The sequence below is a fragment of the Anoplopoma fimbria genome, chromosome 9, assembly GCF_027596085.1.
Source record: "Anoplopoma fimbria isolate UVic2021 breed Golden Eagle Sablefish chromosome 9, Afim_UVic_2022, whole genome shotgun sequence".
Classification (NCBI taxonomy): Eukaryota; Metazoa; Chordata; class Actinopteri; order Perciformes; family Anoplopomatidae; genus Anoplopoma; species Anoplopoma fimbria.
In genome coordinates, this window is record NC_072457.1 from 20,440,262 (window position 1) to 20,460,113 (window position 19,852).

The following is a 19,852-nucleotide window of genomic DNA, read 5'->3' on the forward strand; positions in this document are numbered from 1 at the left end:
ATAAGACTTAATAATAAAAAACAAATCAACTTCAGCTTTCCATACCAGATATCCTCAATGAGGTTCTCTCATTTTCTGGTTCAATAAAAAAAGGGAAAACATTCTTAGCTTGTCGTCAGAGTTTTTGTAGACCACTTTGAGGCTTCTCTGGAGTTGACTCAGTTTTCTTTTTGAAAAGATTTTTGAGCTTCAAGGATTTCTTGCTCTTTTCCTTATGTTTGTTTTTCTCATCTCCAGTCTCAGGGGGCGATGAGGGAGATGGGAAAGCAATCATTGATGGCGGCAATGGTGGCTCCACCTCTGCTAGCAGCCCGCTCTGGGGCAGGTTGGGTGTTGAGGAGGAGAGGCTGGTTGGGGTTGTAGCCCCGGAGTCGCAAGACTTCTCCAGGATTCCATCATACACAAGCTGGCTCAGTGGGCCAGTGAAAAGTTCTGATGACGAATCCCATGGTACCTTGGAGGTCACCATGAGGTCTGGCTGTCCAGACCTCATGGTGCGTCCTGGAGATGAACTTGATTCGGATGCTCCAGACTCCTCTCTGAGTATTGATTGTTTAGATATTTCCATTGGAACATCAACTATATCCCAGGAGATTTTTCCTGTGGGAGTGTCTATGGAAGTGTCAATGTCAACTCTTAACTTTCTTGGTATTCTCCTTTTGAGAGAACCAGCAGACATCTCAAGTTCATCTCTCAGTATCCTCCTACTTGTTGATGGTTCTAAACTGAACTCTTGCTTCTCTGGAGAGGACGAGGTATCCATAAGTGCTTCAAATCTCTCTCTGGGCAGCAAATTTATGGAAGCAGTATCCGTCAAATACTCCAGCTCATCTCTGGATATCTTTCTTGGTGGTGTTCTAGTGGCCTCAAACATTTTGTCCATTGCTAACGCCCTTACAGAGGAATCAAGCTGGCAGTCCTCTTTTTCCATACAAACTTTCTGGAACCTGTGTCAAAGGATGTTTCCATTGAACCTCTTGTGATCCTTCTGGACACTGAGTCAAACGGATGATCACCATCATCATCGTCTAGACAAGCTTCAAGTTCTTCTGCCGAAGTTTTGCGAACTGGAGATTCAACAACAGCTTCTTCTTCTTGACTCAAATGCTTTGTGATGGTACTGTCCAAAAACAGTTCAGTTTCATCATGATAGAGCTTTTGAGAGGACGTGTCAACAGTAGGACTAGGGAACATTTTGCTGAGAGGAGGTGAAGTCATATGTTCTGTGTCGGAAAACATCTCTTGGGAGTCTCTATTATTTAGGGAAATGAAAAGTGGAATAGGGGAAGGAAAGGAGATGGAAGAGAAGAAAGAGGGAATCAAGGAATTAACAAAGACTGTGTCATGGATAAATAGTGTTTTAGCATGAGGAGTGTGTAAAAACAAATTGGCCTCTTAAACTGATGGGCAGAAAAACATACTGTTTCTTTAGAGTTTTGAGGAAAAGCCCCTCTTCCTCACAAGGGTATTGTGCTCTGAAGGGGGTAAGAAGGTCTGGGTCTGGCGAGATCATTGCGGCCGCTGGCTGAGTGATCGTGCCGGGACGACGTGACCGACATATGGTGGATCCACGTGTTTGAGGAGAGCGCATCACTGGTTGAACTGGAGGAAGATCAAAGATGAACAAATCATCAGAACAGATTAGACAATTCATAACTTGAAAAATAAGCAATGAATATATAGCCCCACTTTACAACCATAAAGGTCTTTTGTCCGCATATCTTTGAAAAATATATGATTCTATAGGTGTAGAAACTCAGCTAGCCCCCTAGTTAATGCTGCCTTCAAATAGGGTCGTGTTAACTGTGTTCACGAGTAGAGTCCATAGAAACAGCCCCCAATCTTGTGGTGTTCACAACTGCGTAAGTAAAAAAATTAAACAAAGCTCAGAGTTCATAAGTTTTTCCATGAGTTTTCAGAAATGGTAGAGGCCATTGAAGTTCCGTTTACGGTGGATGAAAGGTAAATATATTGTAATTTTAATCAGTTTTTTCTTCCTGATTCCTGAGTCCGTGGAAGATGTTAATATTCCTAATAGCCTTTTCCTTCTTGTCATTATGCCTTTGTATTTCTCAAATTACGTTTCCCGCTCGCTAGCTTACTAAATTGTTAGCATCGGTGGCTTAAAGGCGACGACTCCCTCCATCTTTATGTATTAATCTCCTATTTATGCACATTACTGATTTTGCTTCTTCCCCGGAGTTCTTGTGCTTTCTCGCCTCGCAGGTTCCCAGGAATCGGGGTTATATTTGGACTGTCATCGTGCCACCTACTGAGGCCCTGCTGACACCCACTACTACTACCACTATAATTATTAGTCACATTACTATTATTATTGCCTGTACTATTACGCTTATTGACTTGCTTGTACCCTGGAGTCTTTGTGCTTTCTCGCTTCGCAGGCTTCTATAAATCGTGGCTGTACCTGGACCGTGGTCGTGCATCCTGCTACGGCCCTGCTGACACCGACTGCTACCACCATTATTATTACTAGTCACATTACTATTACTATTACCTGTACCATTAAGCATTTTAGCTTTACTTCCACCCTGAAGCCCTTTTGCTTTCTCGTTCTGCAGGTTTTCATGAATCGTTGTGGTACCTGGACCGTAGTCGTGCCTCCTGCTGTGAGCCGACTGACACCCACTGCTACTTCGATTATTATTATTAATCACATTACTATCCCTATTTTCATAACTATAATTCTACTGTAATAATTGCTGCTGTTATTATAAGTAGTCTTATTATATGAATCATTTATGTCATATACATTGAATGTGTTGTATCTCTGTTATGCTGTTCATTCTGTACACATGACATCTATTGCATTCTGTCCATCCTGGGAGAAGGATCCCTCCTCTGTCGTTCTCCCAGAGGTTTCTTCCTTTTTTCTCCCTGTTAAAGGGGTTTTTTAGGGGAGTTTTTCCTGTGCCGATGTGAGGGAAGGACAGAGGATGTCGCATGTGCACAGATTGTAAAGCCCTCTGAGGCAAATTTGTAATTTGTGATTCTGGGCTATACAAAATAAACTGAATTGAATTGAATTGAATTGACTGTAGCATCCATGTTGCCGTTGCCTAGCAGTGGTGGTATCAGGACTTTACCATTTGAGTGCCAGTCCTATCATGTACAAAACTTCCAAAGTCGTACCCACAAGCTCACAAGTTCCATTTTAAGGTAGCATCAGTTTCAGTTAGCAACACTGTTAGCTCAATAGCTGAAAGGACAATAAGTTCACACTGGTTTTTTAAATGATGTACCATACCATTGACTCCTGGTTCATACCTGCCTACAAGCCATACCAATTGTGGAGCAGTTCTACAAGGGTTTAGTCTGATCATTTAACTCACTGAACACATTTGCAGATTTCTAAAGACTGATAGCAAACATCCCTTGGCTATGCAGAGCATAATAATAATAATAATAATTAATCCTTTATTAGTCCCACAATGGGGAAATTACAATTCTCTGCATTTAACCCATCCCGGAGGAGCAGTGGGCTGCTAAGAAGCGCCCAGTTAGGTGTCTTGCTCAAGGACACCTCGGCACAGTTGACTGTAGAGGGGTTCAAACCACCAACCTTGTGGTTGCGGGACGAGCGCTCTACCTCGTGTGCCACAGCCACCCCAAATAGAGATGGGTGACAAATTAAAAGAAAAACCCATGATGAGTAGAGACACATAAAAAGTGCAGATGTTTCCATACAGAACATGAAGGGTCACTCAATGGTTTAATGTGTATCGAAAGGTTATGTGAATCACATGCTATTGCATGTCATCAGATCCGAACACTTTGTGGACACTGATGGGGATTCAAATAAAGATTCAAAAAGCCACCATTGCTGTTACTCACCTGGCATCTGAGGTATGATTGGAGAAGTGGACTCCTCTAACAGATCCTCCACTGATCCATGGACGGAGCTGTGGCATGACCAAGATGGCTTGGGCACTCTGGGAAACCCCAGGGGGATGGAGTCTGAGTAGAGCTGAGCAGTGAGGTTGGCTATGCCGGGATTCCTGATGATGGGGAAGCCGCAGAAGCGCTCGATCTGCTGCCAGCGATGGAGGCGCTCCCGTAGGCAGGCTGTTACTTCAAACAAGGCATTCCTTTGGGATGTACAAAGACCATATGTTGCATTACTGTGGCGGACGCAGACAAAACCTGCAGAGGTTATTTCTTACTCACTTCGCCTCCAGGATCTTTTGGTCAACTTGGTCTAGAGATGAGCTGTGTGCGACATGGAGAGTCCCGAACAGAGAACTCCTCTTCTTCTTAATCCTCTCTGCCTGCAAGGAAACACAGGTGAAGGTCAGTTGATGTAGTAAAAGGAGAAATTAAAAATGTAAAATGCCCTTTACATGTTTTGTAATCACTTGCTTACGTTAGCGCAGTCCCTCTAAATATCACTACTGTGTTTTTCATGTGTGCCCCCCCTTTTCTCCATGCATTACCTCTTCCTTTGCGATGGCAAGCTGTAGTTCTGCTCTGTGCCTCTTGACGTTGTAGTACTGGACCTCGACCTCATGGGTCAGCTGCAACCATAGCTGGAGGGCCTCGGAGGCAGTCGAGCTAGCCTGCATGTCCTTCTCCGCCTGCTTCAGTGCACCGCGGACCTAAAGGAGGGCGCATCGGTCAAATGTTAGAGATCAGTACGTAGACAAATTGTTAAAAACTGCTGTAAAAGTTTGTATTCTTTCCTTTAAATCCTGAAAACTTTCCAAACTAAACCAAGTAGGACGAGCGTCGGCATTCCTCGAGTGGCGTGTCTACCTGTAGCAGCTCCTCCTCTGCGTATCGGAGCCGGCTGAGCTCGCTGACGGCTCCCTGCCTCAGCTCGTGCAGGCGGTAAGCCTCCTCCTGCGCCCCCATGATCTCATCCCTCATCTTCTCCTCCAGGTTCTGTTTCTCCTCTGCGACGTTGCGTTTCTCCTCCTGCGCTCGCTCGAGCCTGAGCAAGTGAAAGGTTTTTTAAGGCAACCAAACAAAACAAAGTCAACTCAATAATAAACAGTAGGTAAGGGACGCTAATAGCTGAATACTTACTGTTCCTGCAGATCTGTGAGGCTCTGCTCAGCCCTCTGCAGACTTTCCAAATCTTTCATCATCCTGGCTATGTGGAATTTACTGGATTTGTTCTGGGCCGTGGCAAACCAGCAGCCTCCAATTCCCATCACCACCGATACAATGAGCAGCAGGTCCTTCATGTAGTTATGAGGGGGGCCTGTGGGTCAATGGAAGGTCATGAATATTAATGGTGGATGGATCATAAATGCATCATAGATGATGGGATGGGACCATGTCAGTAGTTGTGCTTTATACTGAAAAAAATCTCAAAGACTTGTCCTTACGTGTAGGCGGTCCAAACAGGACAACGTCCAGAGCTTTGATGTTGAGCTTCTGTTTGTCTCTTTGGTCCTGAACCCTCAGATGACCACTCAGGAATGAAGGCTCATTGGCTGCAATCCTGCACACATGTATCAAAGTTTAGCACGTTGATGTGACTCCTCGCAGCAACTGACTACATTTTACAACGACTCGCTCTGACAACAGCAAAACAAGAGATATCCTCACCTGGGGAGAGTGTTTCCATTGACCTTAAAGTCCTTAAAGTTCCTTTCGTACTGGGGCAACTCGACAAAATCCTTCAGCCAGCGAAGCACGTCATCCTGGGTCCAATTATGCACTGAGAGGTGAGACGAGGAAAGGAGACAACGTGAGACAAAGTAGAGCTGGACACTTTGTAACACACACACACACTCTTTTTCTCTCTCTCATACACACACACACACACACACACACACACACACACACACACACACACACACACACACACACACACACACACACACACACACACACACACACACACACCTTCAGACGACTTCCAGCCCCTCCAGAGCTCCTCAATTGTGATGTGTTGGTCTTCTCTGTGCAGGTGGCTGTGTTTGTTGGTCTGCTGCTGCTTCATGTCCTCAATGATGAACTACAAAACGACAAGAGAGGGACAGAAGGACCAAGTGACAACTTTGAAGAGCAAGGTTAGGGGTCACACACTAGCTGAGCATAAACCTCTCTGTCCAAAATAAATTGGGTCTATGTGGCGGTGTGTTATTTATAGTACTTGGATTTCAATCAAGAAATAATTTGTGTTTGTTTTGAGTCTGTATTTATTTAGAAGGCAAGCAGAAGCATATGTGTGTGTTGCAAACATGTGTTTGTGTGTGTGTGTGTGTGTTGTGTGTGTGTGGGTGTGTTTTTGTGTGTGTTGGTGCTGTCTTGGAATGTGTCCTTGGCTGTAAACGGAGGCTACATGTGATGGCTAGAGGGAATCTTGGGGACCGTGTTCTGACGAGCCCAGCCCAGCGCCCCCCTTAAGTCTCTATGGCAACCGCAACCGGAGCCCCTGGATACTGTATCCCTGAACTGCATTCTAGAAGGCAAAGGCATTCTAGAATTTTGGATTCACAACCACTGTAACATACAACCGGAGACTCACACAGTCATTAGACAAAATACTTATTCACTTTGGATATAATTTACTTGGAAACAGTGAACTCAACACAAAAAAATAACAAAGGCAACAATGTGCACAAACAAGCGTCTACATGCAGCAAATGTGCTTTTACACACACGTACCGATCCGTATGCAGAGATGAGCGACTAATCATTTGTTTACATGACCAAATCATTTTTGGTTTGTTTTTGGTTAAGTAACTAAATGTCTTTGTAGAGAAAAAAATATATGTTTGGGGGGGTGCAAAATGTTATATGTCTGCAAAAAAAGATAAGCTTTAACAGATATTTGTATCAGACCTTGCTTTGCAACATCATTATGTAAAATTTAGGAATTCATTGTTCCATTAACTGGTATTTTTTCATCGAATTTCCTGCAGTTAACAAACAAATAATAAGTTTGACATTGGCAGGGTATCTTTTCAGGTTTGTTTCTGACAACTTAAAGAAACTGGCAGAAGAATAAGGAAAGCTAGAGTCAGGAAATATTAAAAGGAGTTATGTTGTCAAGTATGACTATGAAGGTCACCAGTGTTGCAGTATTCTATTAGTGCAAACCCATTTTGTCACTGAGCCAGAAGCAAAAGTTATACCGTTGCTATCCTTGACTCTTCCACCAGCCTGAACACCTGTTGTAGAACTGCATTACCGTGTCTGCCTTGTGTAAATCCTTGTGCGTACATGGATTTACACACAGCTGAGAAAAAGGGGAAAACATCTCATGAAGAGCGAGTTCTGTACCTCCACACTCTCCTCCACCTCAATCCCTCCGTCTTGGTCATCGTCCATCATCTGATGGATGCTCCGCAGGGCCTCCAGGCTGTAGCGATCCGCCTCGCTCATGCATGGTGGATACACCACCATGCAGGGGTCTACATGGCAATCACATTATATCAATTATTATTTCACTAAACTTATCAAACATTCATCCTTTAATGAAGCTCAGCTGTTAAATTAAACTGATGTATAGATTGGTACATACTTTTCTATATTCACTGCTCCTTTTAGAGCAGATGCAAGGAATTCTGTCAGTACTGAGTCATTGTGATTATTTTAGTTACACTTTGAAAGCACATTCCCATTTGTAGGAGCAACAAAAAGGTTCACATTAACTTATTCATCCGTATCTGCTACTGTACATCAGAAAAGTCTCCATTTCTACCTATCCTTAAAATACAAACAAAGTTTGGGCCAGCAATGTCTGTCTCAGTCAATAAAACTAACTCCCGGAACAGTCTTTTTTTAGCTGAAGAACAATGTATATGGATATGTATGGTGTTTTTAATGGATCCCGGTTATAATCATGACATTTTAGTGCAAAGTAATCTACATATTGTAAACCCTACACTGGTTGAAACCTGTCTATTAGCTGATCTGGAGCCAGGTGATGTATATGGAGTCAGCTTTTCGACACCAATGACCTCCCCTCCCCAGCCGTCCCATATAACGAACCGCTAATGCTTATCGCTAGCATTCACATATCCCAGCCTTGCATGTTATCTCAAAGTCATAAATGTTTATAACAGTTTATATTGTATTTTGACAATATAACTGACTCTTTTCAGCACTTAGCAACCAAAAAATCATCAAAACAATAGTCAGCATGCTAACAATTAGCATAAGCGCTAGCAATTAGCAAAAGCTAATTGAAAAGGCAACGGCCATCATGAACGGTAAGTTAAAAACAGCAAAGTCTGGCTACATGTAAAAGTAACATAAACACAGCAGTTCATATGATGCTTTAACTGTGACTGTAGCATGAAATCATGGTGGAATTAGCAAGATAGCTAGCCAACTAATAATTTAGGATTAGCTTCATCCACACACTCTTGTCATAGCTTAGGAAAGCACATTGTTATTGCCAGAGAATTAGTCAATAACACTGAAAAGTCCACAGAAAAGAGAGAACTGGCTTGTGCTTTGCTGTGATTGTAATGCCACACTGGTTACGAAATGAGCTGATGATAGATGCAACTGGGCGTTTTGCCCCCAGCCCTAACCACTTTTAGTTTCAAGGGGAAGAGGCACTTTTCCACAGTCCATTTGCAAAACAATCTCATCTCAAGATGCATGAAGTAGCTACATGGACCTTGCACTGCTGTTTCCAAGGTCAACAATTGAATAGAAATAATGCCATTCAGTCATTCGAAGTTTGTTTTTTGTTAACCACCGTTATCAAGGAAAGTGTTAAAACTTAAACCTTAAGCATCATATTAAAGTCCAAATGTCAGTCTGCAGAGAACCAGGGCTTCCATGTACTTCTCATATTGTTTATTTAAAGATTGAATTAACCATTGAACCTAGAGCCCAGTTTTAACCAACTGTGAACTGGCAACACATATTGCCAATTACAACACAAAAGTAAAATATGTTTATTACAACTTGAACAACCTCGGGCCACATGCCAGCCAGTGTTTAAGAAAATCGTCCATCAGGGCCAAAAACAACTGTTGTAATTAGACTTTAAACCGTACAGTGTGTCCCAGGCTTGGATATAATACGGGAACACTAATGCAAGGGAAGATGACACACGGCTTTCCATCATCGCCACCGTACTTAGTCAGTGCCCATTTTTGTCTCTGTGACTCTTCAGGGAGATGAAGAGCCCTGAGGTCAAAGGTCTAGTTAAGCCCACTATCAAATCCAGTACGGTGACACTCCTCCGCCCCCCCATGTAAGGAAAATTAAAGCTATGGGAAAAAGTGACTTATGAGAAATAAAGTGAATTAATATCTGTCAGGAGGTCTGACATCAATCTCAGAACATTTTGGAAAAATAACAGCATTAATCTCAGAAGTAGCATCTTTATCTCCTTGCACAACTCCTCGTGCAACCAGCCGACGTCAGCACAGGACCGAGGAGTATGCTGTAGGCCTAAATGATGCTGTGACACGGACCACTAGACTGCTAGATAAGCATCGGTCATGCTTGGAGAAAGCACACAAACTGATCATAAGGGGACGAAATTACTGAAAATGATGGTAATAAGTTGTTGAATTTTTTGACAATCTGCTGCTTCACTTGAATTTAAGCCCTTTGAAAGTAATTATCTATGATCCATGATCTCATTACCACAGCCAAGTCGGTACCAGCGTACAGAGCAAAGACATTGATCCCCTGGTTGTTGATGAAACTTGCATTTCTCAACAGTGAGGAAAGCTCTCCGCTGGCAGGGCTATTAAATATCAAGGGTGTTTGCAATGCGTGTTTGTGTGTTTGTGTGTGTGTGCTTGTGTGTGTGTGTGTGTGTGTGTGTGTGTGTGTGTTATCTGTGTCCCTGGGGGACCTCCAAATATGACCTGCTTTTCACTCTTTCCACAGGTGAACTGCAACTCTGGCACAAAGCAGCCATATAAACTTGAGGTTACACTGTTATTATAAAACCCACTGCGAGATTTAGAGTGGGTAGGTTTATTTCTAATGTAATTAGAAAGAAAAGATTCTTGTTTCCAAAATATATTTTTGGTAAAGACTCAAAATTCACATTTCTACCAAATAAGGGTTCTGATATGCCGATGATGATTCACTCTACCTCTCAGTGACATAAAAAGGGCCTGAATGGCCTTAAAAACAAGGTAATCCTACCAAGTCAAATGAATAGATTAACACTTTTAGAAACCATGAATGGTTCAAATGTTTTTGAATGGTTTAGAAATGGAATTATAGTTGGAAAAACAATCACAAATCACGAAAAACCAGTACAGACGCACTACATGTCTGTCATTTTCGGCCTGTGATCATTGGCATATTATTTGCATTAACTGGGCAGATTATAAATACGTTTTAAATACTTTGACACGAGGTTGAGAACTGAGTTTTCCTTTTTTGGATTCTTGTGTTTATACCTGTTGGGTCGAAGCCTGCACTCCCGCCGTGGAAGGCGAAACCTTGGAGGTCCCCGGCGCCGTGCGCGGCCACAAGGAGCGCGGCGGGGAAAACGAGGAGCAGGAGAGGGGACAGGGCCAGCATTTCAGAGAGGGCGGGTGGTACCGTCGTCCAGAGGGATGACTCCAAATGTGTGACAGCGCACACAACACAAGTTCCAACACTCTTCAGAAAGTGTGCAGTGGTGATGTGCAGGCTCATCCAAACACGAGAGGGCCGTGCGTAAATAACACTCCAAACGTGAGCGACGGTATTCCAAATGACAGATACTGCTTTTTTTTTTTTATAAATCCACACTTGGGCCTAATTAAAAAGTTAGGATAAAAGCTTCCCGAGGCTCATCCATCATATTTCAGGAGCCGATTTTAAGGGCGCATGAAAAACGGTTGTTGTTTAAAAAGAAGACAAAAAAAAATAATCCTGTAATCCCGCTGGTGGTGCGGAGGAGCGCTCCTCTGCTCCTCGGGTCTGCTTGGAGAGTGTTTTGGCGAGACACATGATCGCGCCTGTCCTGTCCTGTCCTCTCTTCCTCTCACCCCCTTTCCCAAAAACAGACGTGGAGATGTGACGCTTTTACGCGCAGTGGGATCTGACCGCCCCCCCACCCTCTCCCTCTCCCTCTCCCTCTCTCTAGCAACAGGGCCCCTAACACTTAATTATGTGTCCTAACCCCCCCCCCGACCCAACGCAAGGAGATGCAGCGTTGATCCAGTCACCTCCATATGTAGTTTTATATAGTCTGCCATTTGTAACCGAGCTGAGCAACTGCTTTCTAATCCCCAACATGCGCATACGCGTAAAACCAACAGTCTCTCCCACCAGATGACTGCTCCTTTTACCACCTGTCTGTTTTTTTATGGCTTTATTGGAGGGTCAATTGAAGCCCTCTGAAGCCACTGTGGGAGGTGAAGATCAAGACTATCATTGCTCGGGGAGAGCGTGTCGTGGACAGGCTGTTTTGGTTCCAACACCTGTGTCCTTGTTCGCAGCTCTCCGAGCTACATGGATGGACTTAACAAACGACTGCGCACCTGTTTATCCAGTGCACGAAGACACACACACACACACACACACACACACACACACACACACACACACACACACACACACACACACACACACACACACACACACACACACACAGTACCGTCTCCTCAAACTAGAGTGTGAGGGACACAGACAGATCACAGCAGTACACACACACACACACACACACACACACACACACACACACACACACACACACACACACACACACACACACACACAACAACTTAAAACAGTAACAAAGTGTCAGGTTTCTTTCCAGCAATTCGACTCCTGGTTTAAAAATAGTGGGGCAGCTTTGACCTCTTTAGCCTGTAAAGCATGCCAAAGTGGCACATGTCCAATAAAGCCTCTGCAGGGTCTGAGAGTGGAGAGTACATATATATACATATATATATATATGTACCAGGGGTGATAAAATACACACATATATATATATATATGTGAACTTTGGATATGCTTTTGTTCAGAATCAAACTATTCAATCGTCTTCTCTCTTTTCAAGTATCGTACATTGTAATGGATTCTGTCTCCTCGCTATATATATGTATATATATATATATGTACTAGGGGTGATAAAATACACATATATATATGTGTGTATTTTAAATAATTGCACATACTGTACTCGTTGATAATGAGAGAAAAGGAGGAAAACCGTAAAAAAGTCACATATCATCTCTTAGAAAAGGCAACCAAAACGCTTATGAGTGACGTTCAGCTTCAGCTTGTTTTATTCATCACATTTCACCCAAAAACCTTGGCGAATTGATTTACTTATAAAAGACTAATACAGCAGAATGAAAAGACGGAGTGATGTCATCATGGGGGGGGAATGAAGAATGTGAGTCACTTATTTCCATGAAGAAAGCTGAGCACAAAAAGCTGCAAGGATGCATTTTTAGTTTAGCGCATGGCGACTTGACCGAGCAAAACACAACAGTGAGGCACAGTTGAGAATGCAGACGCAAAGAAAGAGACCAAGCATCCCGACACATCTGCAGAAGCAAACGACCGCTGTGGCCGATTCGAAATTAAAACACTGAATCCAACCAAGAGATGGATGCATCAGTATGACTGTTCTTTACCTGCAGCACAGAAATAAAATGATGGAGAACGCACTGTTTGGATGGGACTTTGTGGTACCATCTTCCATGAAAACTTGCAGCCAGCTGGCCAACCTTCCACATTTCCTTGTAACATGAGCATGCGACACAAACATCCTGATGGAAATCGGCGAGCGTCAGAAGAAAGTGACATTTTTTATTCTCAGGATGCTCAACAAAGTAGGATTGATTCTCTACAAATCATTGCCTCATCGCGTAAAACCACAATCGCCGCATAAAATGAGTTCTGTCGTATTGTCGCACGTAAAACGCCATATTTGACAAAAACAAACCAGATACAAAAAGACTCTATCCCAACGTGACATCGCCGAGTTGAGGCGGACTTTGAACATTGTGGCATACAAGTGACATACATTGTGACGATGTTAAAACTCTTCTTTGACACATGAGCACAAACTCAAAAAACACTTATTTTCCCCCTCTCCTGTAGTGCTCTTTAGCAATCGTCGATTGTTTTGGTGTTAAGTCCCCTTGTTGTCTGCCTTCTCTCTAAATTAACAGGACTATATGGCACTATGCACGCAAAGCAGAAAACTGCTCATATGAGACCTTGTTGAGAGCAGTTTCATGCTGTGGCGATTTTCTTTCAACCAACGTTTCCACACAAAACTGCTCACAATAAAGTCTGTGAATTATCTTGAATAAGCGTAATGAGTCTGTGTTTTTAACATCACATGTATTTTCTTTAAGAGGAACAATAAGTATTGTTGATTTTGGGGTGAACTGTCCTTTTAAGTCCCCTCCAAAATGGCTGTACCACATGAACAGAATGAAATCTTTACTGAGACCAGACGTATGTTAGTTCTCACCTTCCTTCTTAGTTCCATGACTGGTTAGTAATTTACATAATATTGTTACTGTAATAAAAAATAAAAAAGGCTTCACCACTGTGGAAATAAGAAGCACCGCTGAGTCCATAGCTGTGGTAAAAGAGGCACTGATTAGATTTGAGTCAAAGCACTCTGGTACAAAAAACTGCACAGTGATTAGAAAACACCCACCTTGGTCTCCCAGAATACACTGAGAGTGTATTACAAGTTATCACACACACATACATACACTACACTCATGAAAAAATGTAATCTTTGATATAAAAAGTTGGGGAAAGTTTTTTGGGAGTGACCATAAAGATTGAGACAAAAAATACAAATTCTATTTGGTAACAAAAGTGAACTTACTATGCGGTATCATACCGGAAAGAAAAACAAAGTCAACATGTACCTCGGCACAAGCTTATAAAATATTATATGAATAAAATAAAAATAATGATATTCCTTGGTCCGTAAAAACTATGTTACTATTACAACATTTCCCTTGCACACAACAGATGAATCAACCAGCTTTTCAGTCAGAACATGGTTTTCTCAGTAGAAAGATAGCATAGTGGAAATAGCCTACAAACCCACAGTCATTATAAAAAACAAGATGGCTCTTGTATAAATCAGTTTGTTGTGAGAGTTAGATGGCAGATTAGTCTTCTTTCTGGGGAAGATCTTGAATATCAAAGTCCTTTGAGTGCAGCTGTTGACATGTCCAAAACAAACCAGGAGAGGGAGCTAAAGAGTCTTCAGTTATCCCAAGTATTCTCATTAAGCTTGTCTTTTTTTTTTAACCCCCAAACTCTCTTTAGCATCACAGCTGCTCTCTGATGAAGAGCATCCAAGTCTTGGTACGATCCCTCACAGGTCCACGAGCCTCTTCAGCTCACAAGTCCGTGCGCGCATTCTCCCGCTCAGTCATTCAAAGGCACGCACACACACACACACACACACACACACACACACACACACACACACACACACGACAACGACGCACGCGTCCGAGTCACTAGGATAGCAACGACATGGTCGACGCCCCTGACGAGACACCAGAGTCGCTGCCGCTGTAACCCCGTGGCCATCCCCGAGCCCGCCCAGGGAGGACGCCGGCGAGGAAGAAGACGCCGGCGAAGACGAGGAGGCGCTGCGCGTCCGCAGGATGGCCCCCGTGGCGCTGCAGTGGGGCCGCGGCCCGGGCTCGGGGGTGTAGGTGAAGGTGAGGGCGGTGGAGTAGATGACTCCGTCGTTGCGGACCAGCGTGACCGGGACCTGGACCGGCTGTCTCACCCAGCGCCAGCCCTCCCTGAAGGCCGAGATGTCCGGCACCACGCACAGGACGCTCTCCCCACATCTGAGGGAGACAGACAGAGGGGAAAAGGGTTTTATGATAGGAGCCGTTCACACACACATTACACACACACACACACACACACACATCACACACACACACACACACACACACACACACACACACACACACACATTACACACACACACACACACAGATGTGAACGCTCACCTGTACATGGTGTCAGCCTCCACGTCTCCGAACCACACCCTCAGCTTGGGGGTGAAGTTCTGTCCGGTCAGCTCCAACATCGCCACGTCTCCTCCTCCGTTTAACTACAGACACACAAAAATGTTTTGCCCCCTTTTAAAAAAAGGTCCCTACATCTGAGTAAAAACTAAAACAGGAAGTAGTCGGTAACCAGAAAGGCACAAAAAGGTTTGCGTGCCTACCTGCAGACTCTCCACCACGGGGACAGGTGTGACCGGTGTGGGGACGGGGCCCATGCCCTCATAAAAGGTGTACTCTGCCTTGTCGGTGCTAATGATAGTCCAGGAGGCCCCATCGTTGACGATCTCCTTGTTAGTCTCTTTGGAGCACTGTGTGGCCTGGAGAAAAACAACAACATAGAAAAAACAATTCACTACCTACTTTTTTATTTTTATTTTAACAAGAAGAAGAACAAGTGTGCAAGCTACATTGGTGTCAGGCAGGAGACAAAGACTAGACACTTTTCTTCTGTTGCCCCGGAATGCTCATTAAAATAAATGGGTAGAGCTCTCAAGTGGGTACTAATTTCACCTCAAGTAAATATTCTGCTGTGTACAAGCAGAAACAGCAGCACTGTCCCAGCTCACTGTAACACTCTTTTGAAAAGCAACAGACAGAAACTTCACACAGGTAACAAACTACCAGTTTATACATAATACTTATACTTAATACAGCATGATGTTCATTTAGTAAATGATGCTCCATTTAGAGTCAAATAGACCATAAAGCAGGGTATGCTTTAGGGCGGGGCTGCCTTGTGATTGACAGGTCGCTACCACGGCGTTGTCTGGTCTGGGTTAACGGGTTGTCTTCTTACAACATCAACCCCTTAACCGTTTGTTTTCGGTTGATTAAAGTAAGTTATCATTTTTTTTATCTCCTAAAAATGTCTTATTCAGCGTTCGGTTGTAGGTAGCTCCACCCTCACCTGTCAATCCTTGTTGCCAAAACTCAAGGCTTCATAACGGCAATCTACAAACCAATGGGTGACGCCACGGTCACTACTTGCACTTCTTAGTAACAGTGTTTGGGTTCTTACTTAGCAGTAACAATGTTGCCATATTTTTCTACCAAATACCTCTTTTTAATTAACTTAAAATTTCAAATTTGAAAAAAAGGTGAGTCACATTTCAGATCATAATCTCTTAGTTTACACTGAATTTGGTTAATAGAGTGGCAAACTGGGAGGAGATTTGACCCCGGCTTAGATCAGCATGAAACCCTCCCAGCTGAACCATCGGTACGAAAGATGAACTGCTTTAAAAAATATCTGGATAAAATGTTGAATGACGAGCTTGTGTATGTGGAAAATGAACTATGACTCCTAAAGGTGCATTCCAACAAACATCCTCCAATCCTAAAGTTTAAAAATTTGTTTTGACGATGCTAAGAGCAGGTCCAAGCTAAAGTTAAAATGAGATAAGTGATAATACAAGCAGCAGATTAAACCACTTTATGTTTGAATTCTGGGGCAATTTCAAATAGAATTTGGCAACTGTGTTTTTCCGCCAAATGCCCTGACAAAGCCTTTTGAATTTACTACGGCACTGATTGGCGCCGCTGGAAGGCTTTATTTAATTTAATTTAATGGGTGTTGTATTTAGAGCTGACGGTCACAGAAAGACAAACTTGTTTTCTCAGAGGCGGAGTATTCAAATAATTAAAACTGATGACCAAAACATTCATCTGTAGCAACATAACATTATGCAGAGGAGTTACATGTTTCTACGGTCAGTGACATTGAAAGTATTATTGAAAAAAATTGTATATTCAGAAATAACACATTCAGAACAGAACTGCTGCCTGTATAGGAAAACTCAAGATTAAGAAAAATAAGGAACCAAGATCAGGAAGCAGAATTAAAATCCCTCAAAAAAAGAGATCCTGGAACACGTGTGTGTGTGTGTGTGTGTGTGTGTGTGTGTGTGTGTGTGTGTGTGTGTGTGTGTGTGTGTGTGTGTGTGTGGGGGGGGGGGGGGGGGGATTGCACACCTGGAACTGGATGATCCTCTCCTGGGAGAGACAGAGATACATTTTGTCAGTATCCTTCAGGTAGAAGGCACACTTGTGAAGCTGGGACACCGGGTCATCTGCATCCATCGAGGCCGCCTGCTTGTCCACTTTGCGAATGACCTGAGGAAGCGAGGCGATCACACCCATCGGACATAAGCAGAATTAAAAAAATGTACACTTTAGGAGTTACTAACACTCCTACATTACATGTACTGTAAGCACATCAGCGGTGTGACTGTGCTTTTTCTCGCTGACAACAGACGGCTGACACATGAATAGACACAGACATATGCATACCAGTCTGGGCAGGGCCATGCCAGTGACAGAACAGACCAATTTGACCGTCTGGCCGTAGTGAATATAGCCGTCTCTCACAGCAAACTCCTCTCCTTCAGACTCCTCGTCGTCCACTAAAACAAAAAATAACACAAAACTAATTTACATTCCCTCTTTACCTTTGAATAGGTGTTTCAGATCAGCCCAAACAGTGGAGGGACACAAGAAGAAAAACTACCAATAATCAATTATGGAAAATAGGAAAATGGTCCACAGAGATAAAAAAAAAAAAAAATAAAACGCAGCTAAAGACTTACAGAGGTGAATGTAGAAGGCTCCCCACTGTTGGGAGCTAGCGAGAAAGTTTCCCCCCTCCACATGAAGATACCTGGTGCTGACCGTCTGGGAACGCAGACGGTTAAACAACGCCACCTTAGTCCCTGAGGCTATACACACTGGGGAGAAAAGAAAGAGCGAGAAGAAGGAGAGATAAGTGTCAAGTGCGTGGTGAAACCGTACAGCTGTCTATTTTTTTTTCCTGCAAGCTGGTTCAACTCACAATCTGCATTCTTCAGGGACTGCTTCTTCTTGGAAGGCTTGGAGATGACCTTGATCCTCTTGCTGAGGAAGAAGCCGATGTTGGCGCTGTTGCCGTACAACATCTTCACCGACAGCATGAAGTGTTTCCTTTTGTCTGAGTCGCTGATGTACAGTGTCTTAGCCGTGCAGTAGTGCTGAAAGAAAATACAAAATACAAGTTTTTGTCCCTGTTTCACTTCCCTCTCGTATCCTTTGGGGAGTACATTGGTGCAGTACTGCATCGTCATAAAATCCTTCCCACCTTCCCCTCCAGATGGAGTTGCTGCATCTCCTGCTCGCTGTTGCCGATCCCTATGAACGCACACGGCTGGGCCTCCTGCTCCGTACAGCCCTCCTTCTCCATGCTCTCCAACTTCTTCTTCCAGCCACTGCCCATCAGGTACACGCACGGCGGAGGGCAGAAAAACCTGATTGAAGCAAGCAGACGTTTTAAAAAAAAAACAAACAAAAAAAAAAAAAAAACATACAGTGTGTGCATTTGAGATTTTCCAACTAAGTCCTCCCACACCAACCTCTTTTCATTGCCGTATGACTTTTGTGCAACTTTTGCGTGCAGTATGAGCACCGTTTGGTCATCTTTGTCCTTCAAGTAATTCCTCATAGCCTCCCTGAAATGAGGGTGGGGAAACAGAAGAGAGAACAAATTATTACATAACATCCACATGAGTCAAGTTGTTTGTACTTCAGATTCTCGCCCCCGATGTGAATGTTTTTGGGGTGGTTTCTGCACTGTGAAGGGGTTGCCCGTGTTTCTCTCTCTCTCTCTCTCTCTCTCTCTACCTTGTCAAACGCTGAGGTCTCTCACCGAACTTCCTGCGAAAACAAAAAGAGAGAACATCAGGGTGTTTACATGTGGTTTCAGTGCTGGGTGTAATGTGGAAGATAAGACAACAGCAACAAACTAGACATTACCTGGGGGAGTAAAGTGAGTTGGCAAAGTGACATCTGTAGGTAATGTAAAGGCATTAAGCCATCATACTGTGTGTAAAGGTGTTATCCCTCTGATCCACACTTAATAAAGGACTTACCTCTGTTGGTTTCTAAGCAGTTATAACACTTATAATAATAGTGTAACAGTACAATGGCACAGCAACATTATGAACTTCTCAATTAAACCTATTTGTTTTCGGACTAACATGTATTTAAACCACTATACGTGTGCTGGAATAATGCAGAACCAGTGTAGCAATGCTCTGCTGAGGCTGATTGGCGCAACTGCTGTAATGACTGTAACGCAACAATGTAGCGCTGCGTGACGCGTAGGTCTAACATGTTACATTGTAGCCGTGCTCGAGCAGTTCAAACGCACCTTTAGAAACACAGTAGATATGAGAGATCAGCAGCACAACTGTTACGAGCTCCAACCACAGAAAGAAATAATAAATAAAAGTTTCACAAAATAGTTCATGTCGCGCGGACAACTCAACCAGTGGCAGAGAAAGCTGGCGACACCACGGAGAATAGTTCAGCACAACCGGACCCCACGTCAAGCCGCAGAGTAGCGCAGCGTGCGGGGAGGTCACCGCGCGCTCCCAGCGCCCCGCAAACGTCGCACTCTGAGACCCCCGCAAAGTGGCGGTAGTTCACCGCGAGAAAAAACTTTTTTTAATATCATTATGCTTTTGAATTTCAGCACTTACCCCGTAACAACGGGCGCCATCTTCCAAATAAAGTCGTCGTTCCCCCCCCCACCCCACACCCCCCCCAGAAAGAAAAAAAAAAAAAAAAAAAAAAAAAAAAAAAAAAAAAGGAGTCCAACAATCGCGAGATCCCTCCCACGAGCCCCCTCACCAGAGCCTGCGGTAACAACAGAAGAAGCAGACTGAGAGGAAGAGCGAGAGAGAGAGAGAGAGAGAGAGAAGAGAGGGGGAGGTGTGACGGGGCAAAGGGGTGAGAAAAGGGGGAGGGAGGGAGGGGCGACGGGCAGACGCCAAAACAACAGGCGTGGGAAAGTTGCAAAGTCGCGCGAGAGAGCAAAAACTCTCACAATAGACACGAATGAAGAGAGACCGAAG

General features: G+C 43.7%; 2 protein-coding genes across 2 annotated transcripts; both read right to left on the minus strand.

The window, feature by feature from the left end:
- Nucleotides 1-115: 115 nt before the first annotated feature.
- stim2a (tromal interaction molecule 2a) lies at nucleotides 116-10,482 on the minus strand. The gene is given in 13 exon segments (XM_054604304.1): nucleotides 116-921; nucleotides 924-1,252; nucleotides 1,422-1,602; nucleotides 3,853-4,106; nucleotides 4,186-4,286; nucleotides 4,452-4,613; nucleotides 4,771-4,948; nucleotides 5,044-5,221; nucleotides 5,349-5,464; nucleotides 5,572-5,683; nucleotides 5,872-5,983; nucleotides 7,255-7,385; nucleotides 10,386-10,482. Coding segments are annotated over 13 exon segments (2,757 nt in total).
- Nucleotides 10,483-14,311: 3,829 nt separating this feature from the next.
- Nucleotides 14,312-19,521, minus strand: LOC129096224 (recombining binding protein suppressor of hairless-like). Its single transcript, XM_054604940.1, is given in 12 exon segments — nucleotides 14,312-14,461; nucleotides 14,464-14,741; nucleotides 14,910-15,013; nucleotides 15,131-15,286; nucleotides 16,941-17,081; nucleotides 17,259-17,371; nucleotides 17,555-17,692; nucleotides 17,797-17,971; nucleotides 18,079-18,244; nucleotides 18,350-18,445; nucleotides 18,618-18,650; nucleotides 19,478-19,521. Coding segments are annotated over 12 exon segments (1,482 nt in total). The 5' UTR covers nucleotides 19,498-19,521; the 3' UTR covers nucleotides 14,312-14,399.
- Between the last annotated feature and the right edge of the window lie 331 nt (nucleotides 19,522-19,852).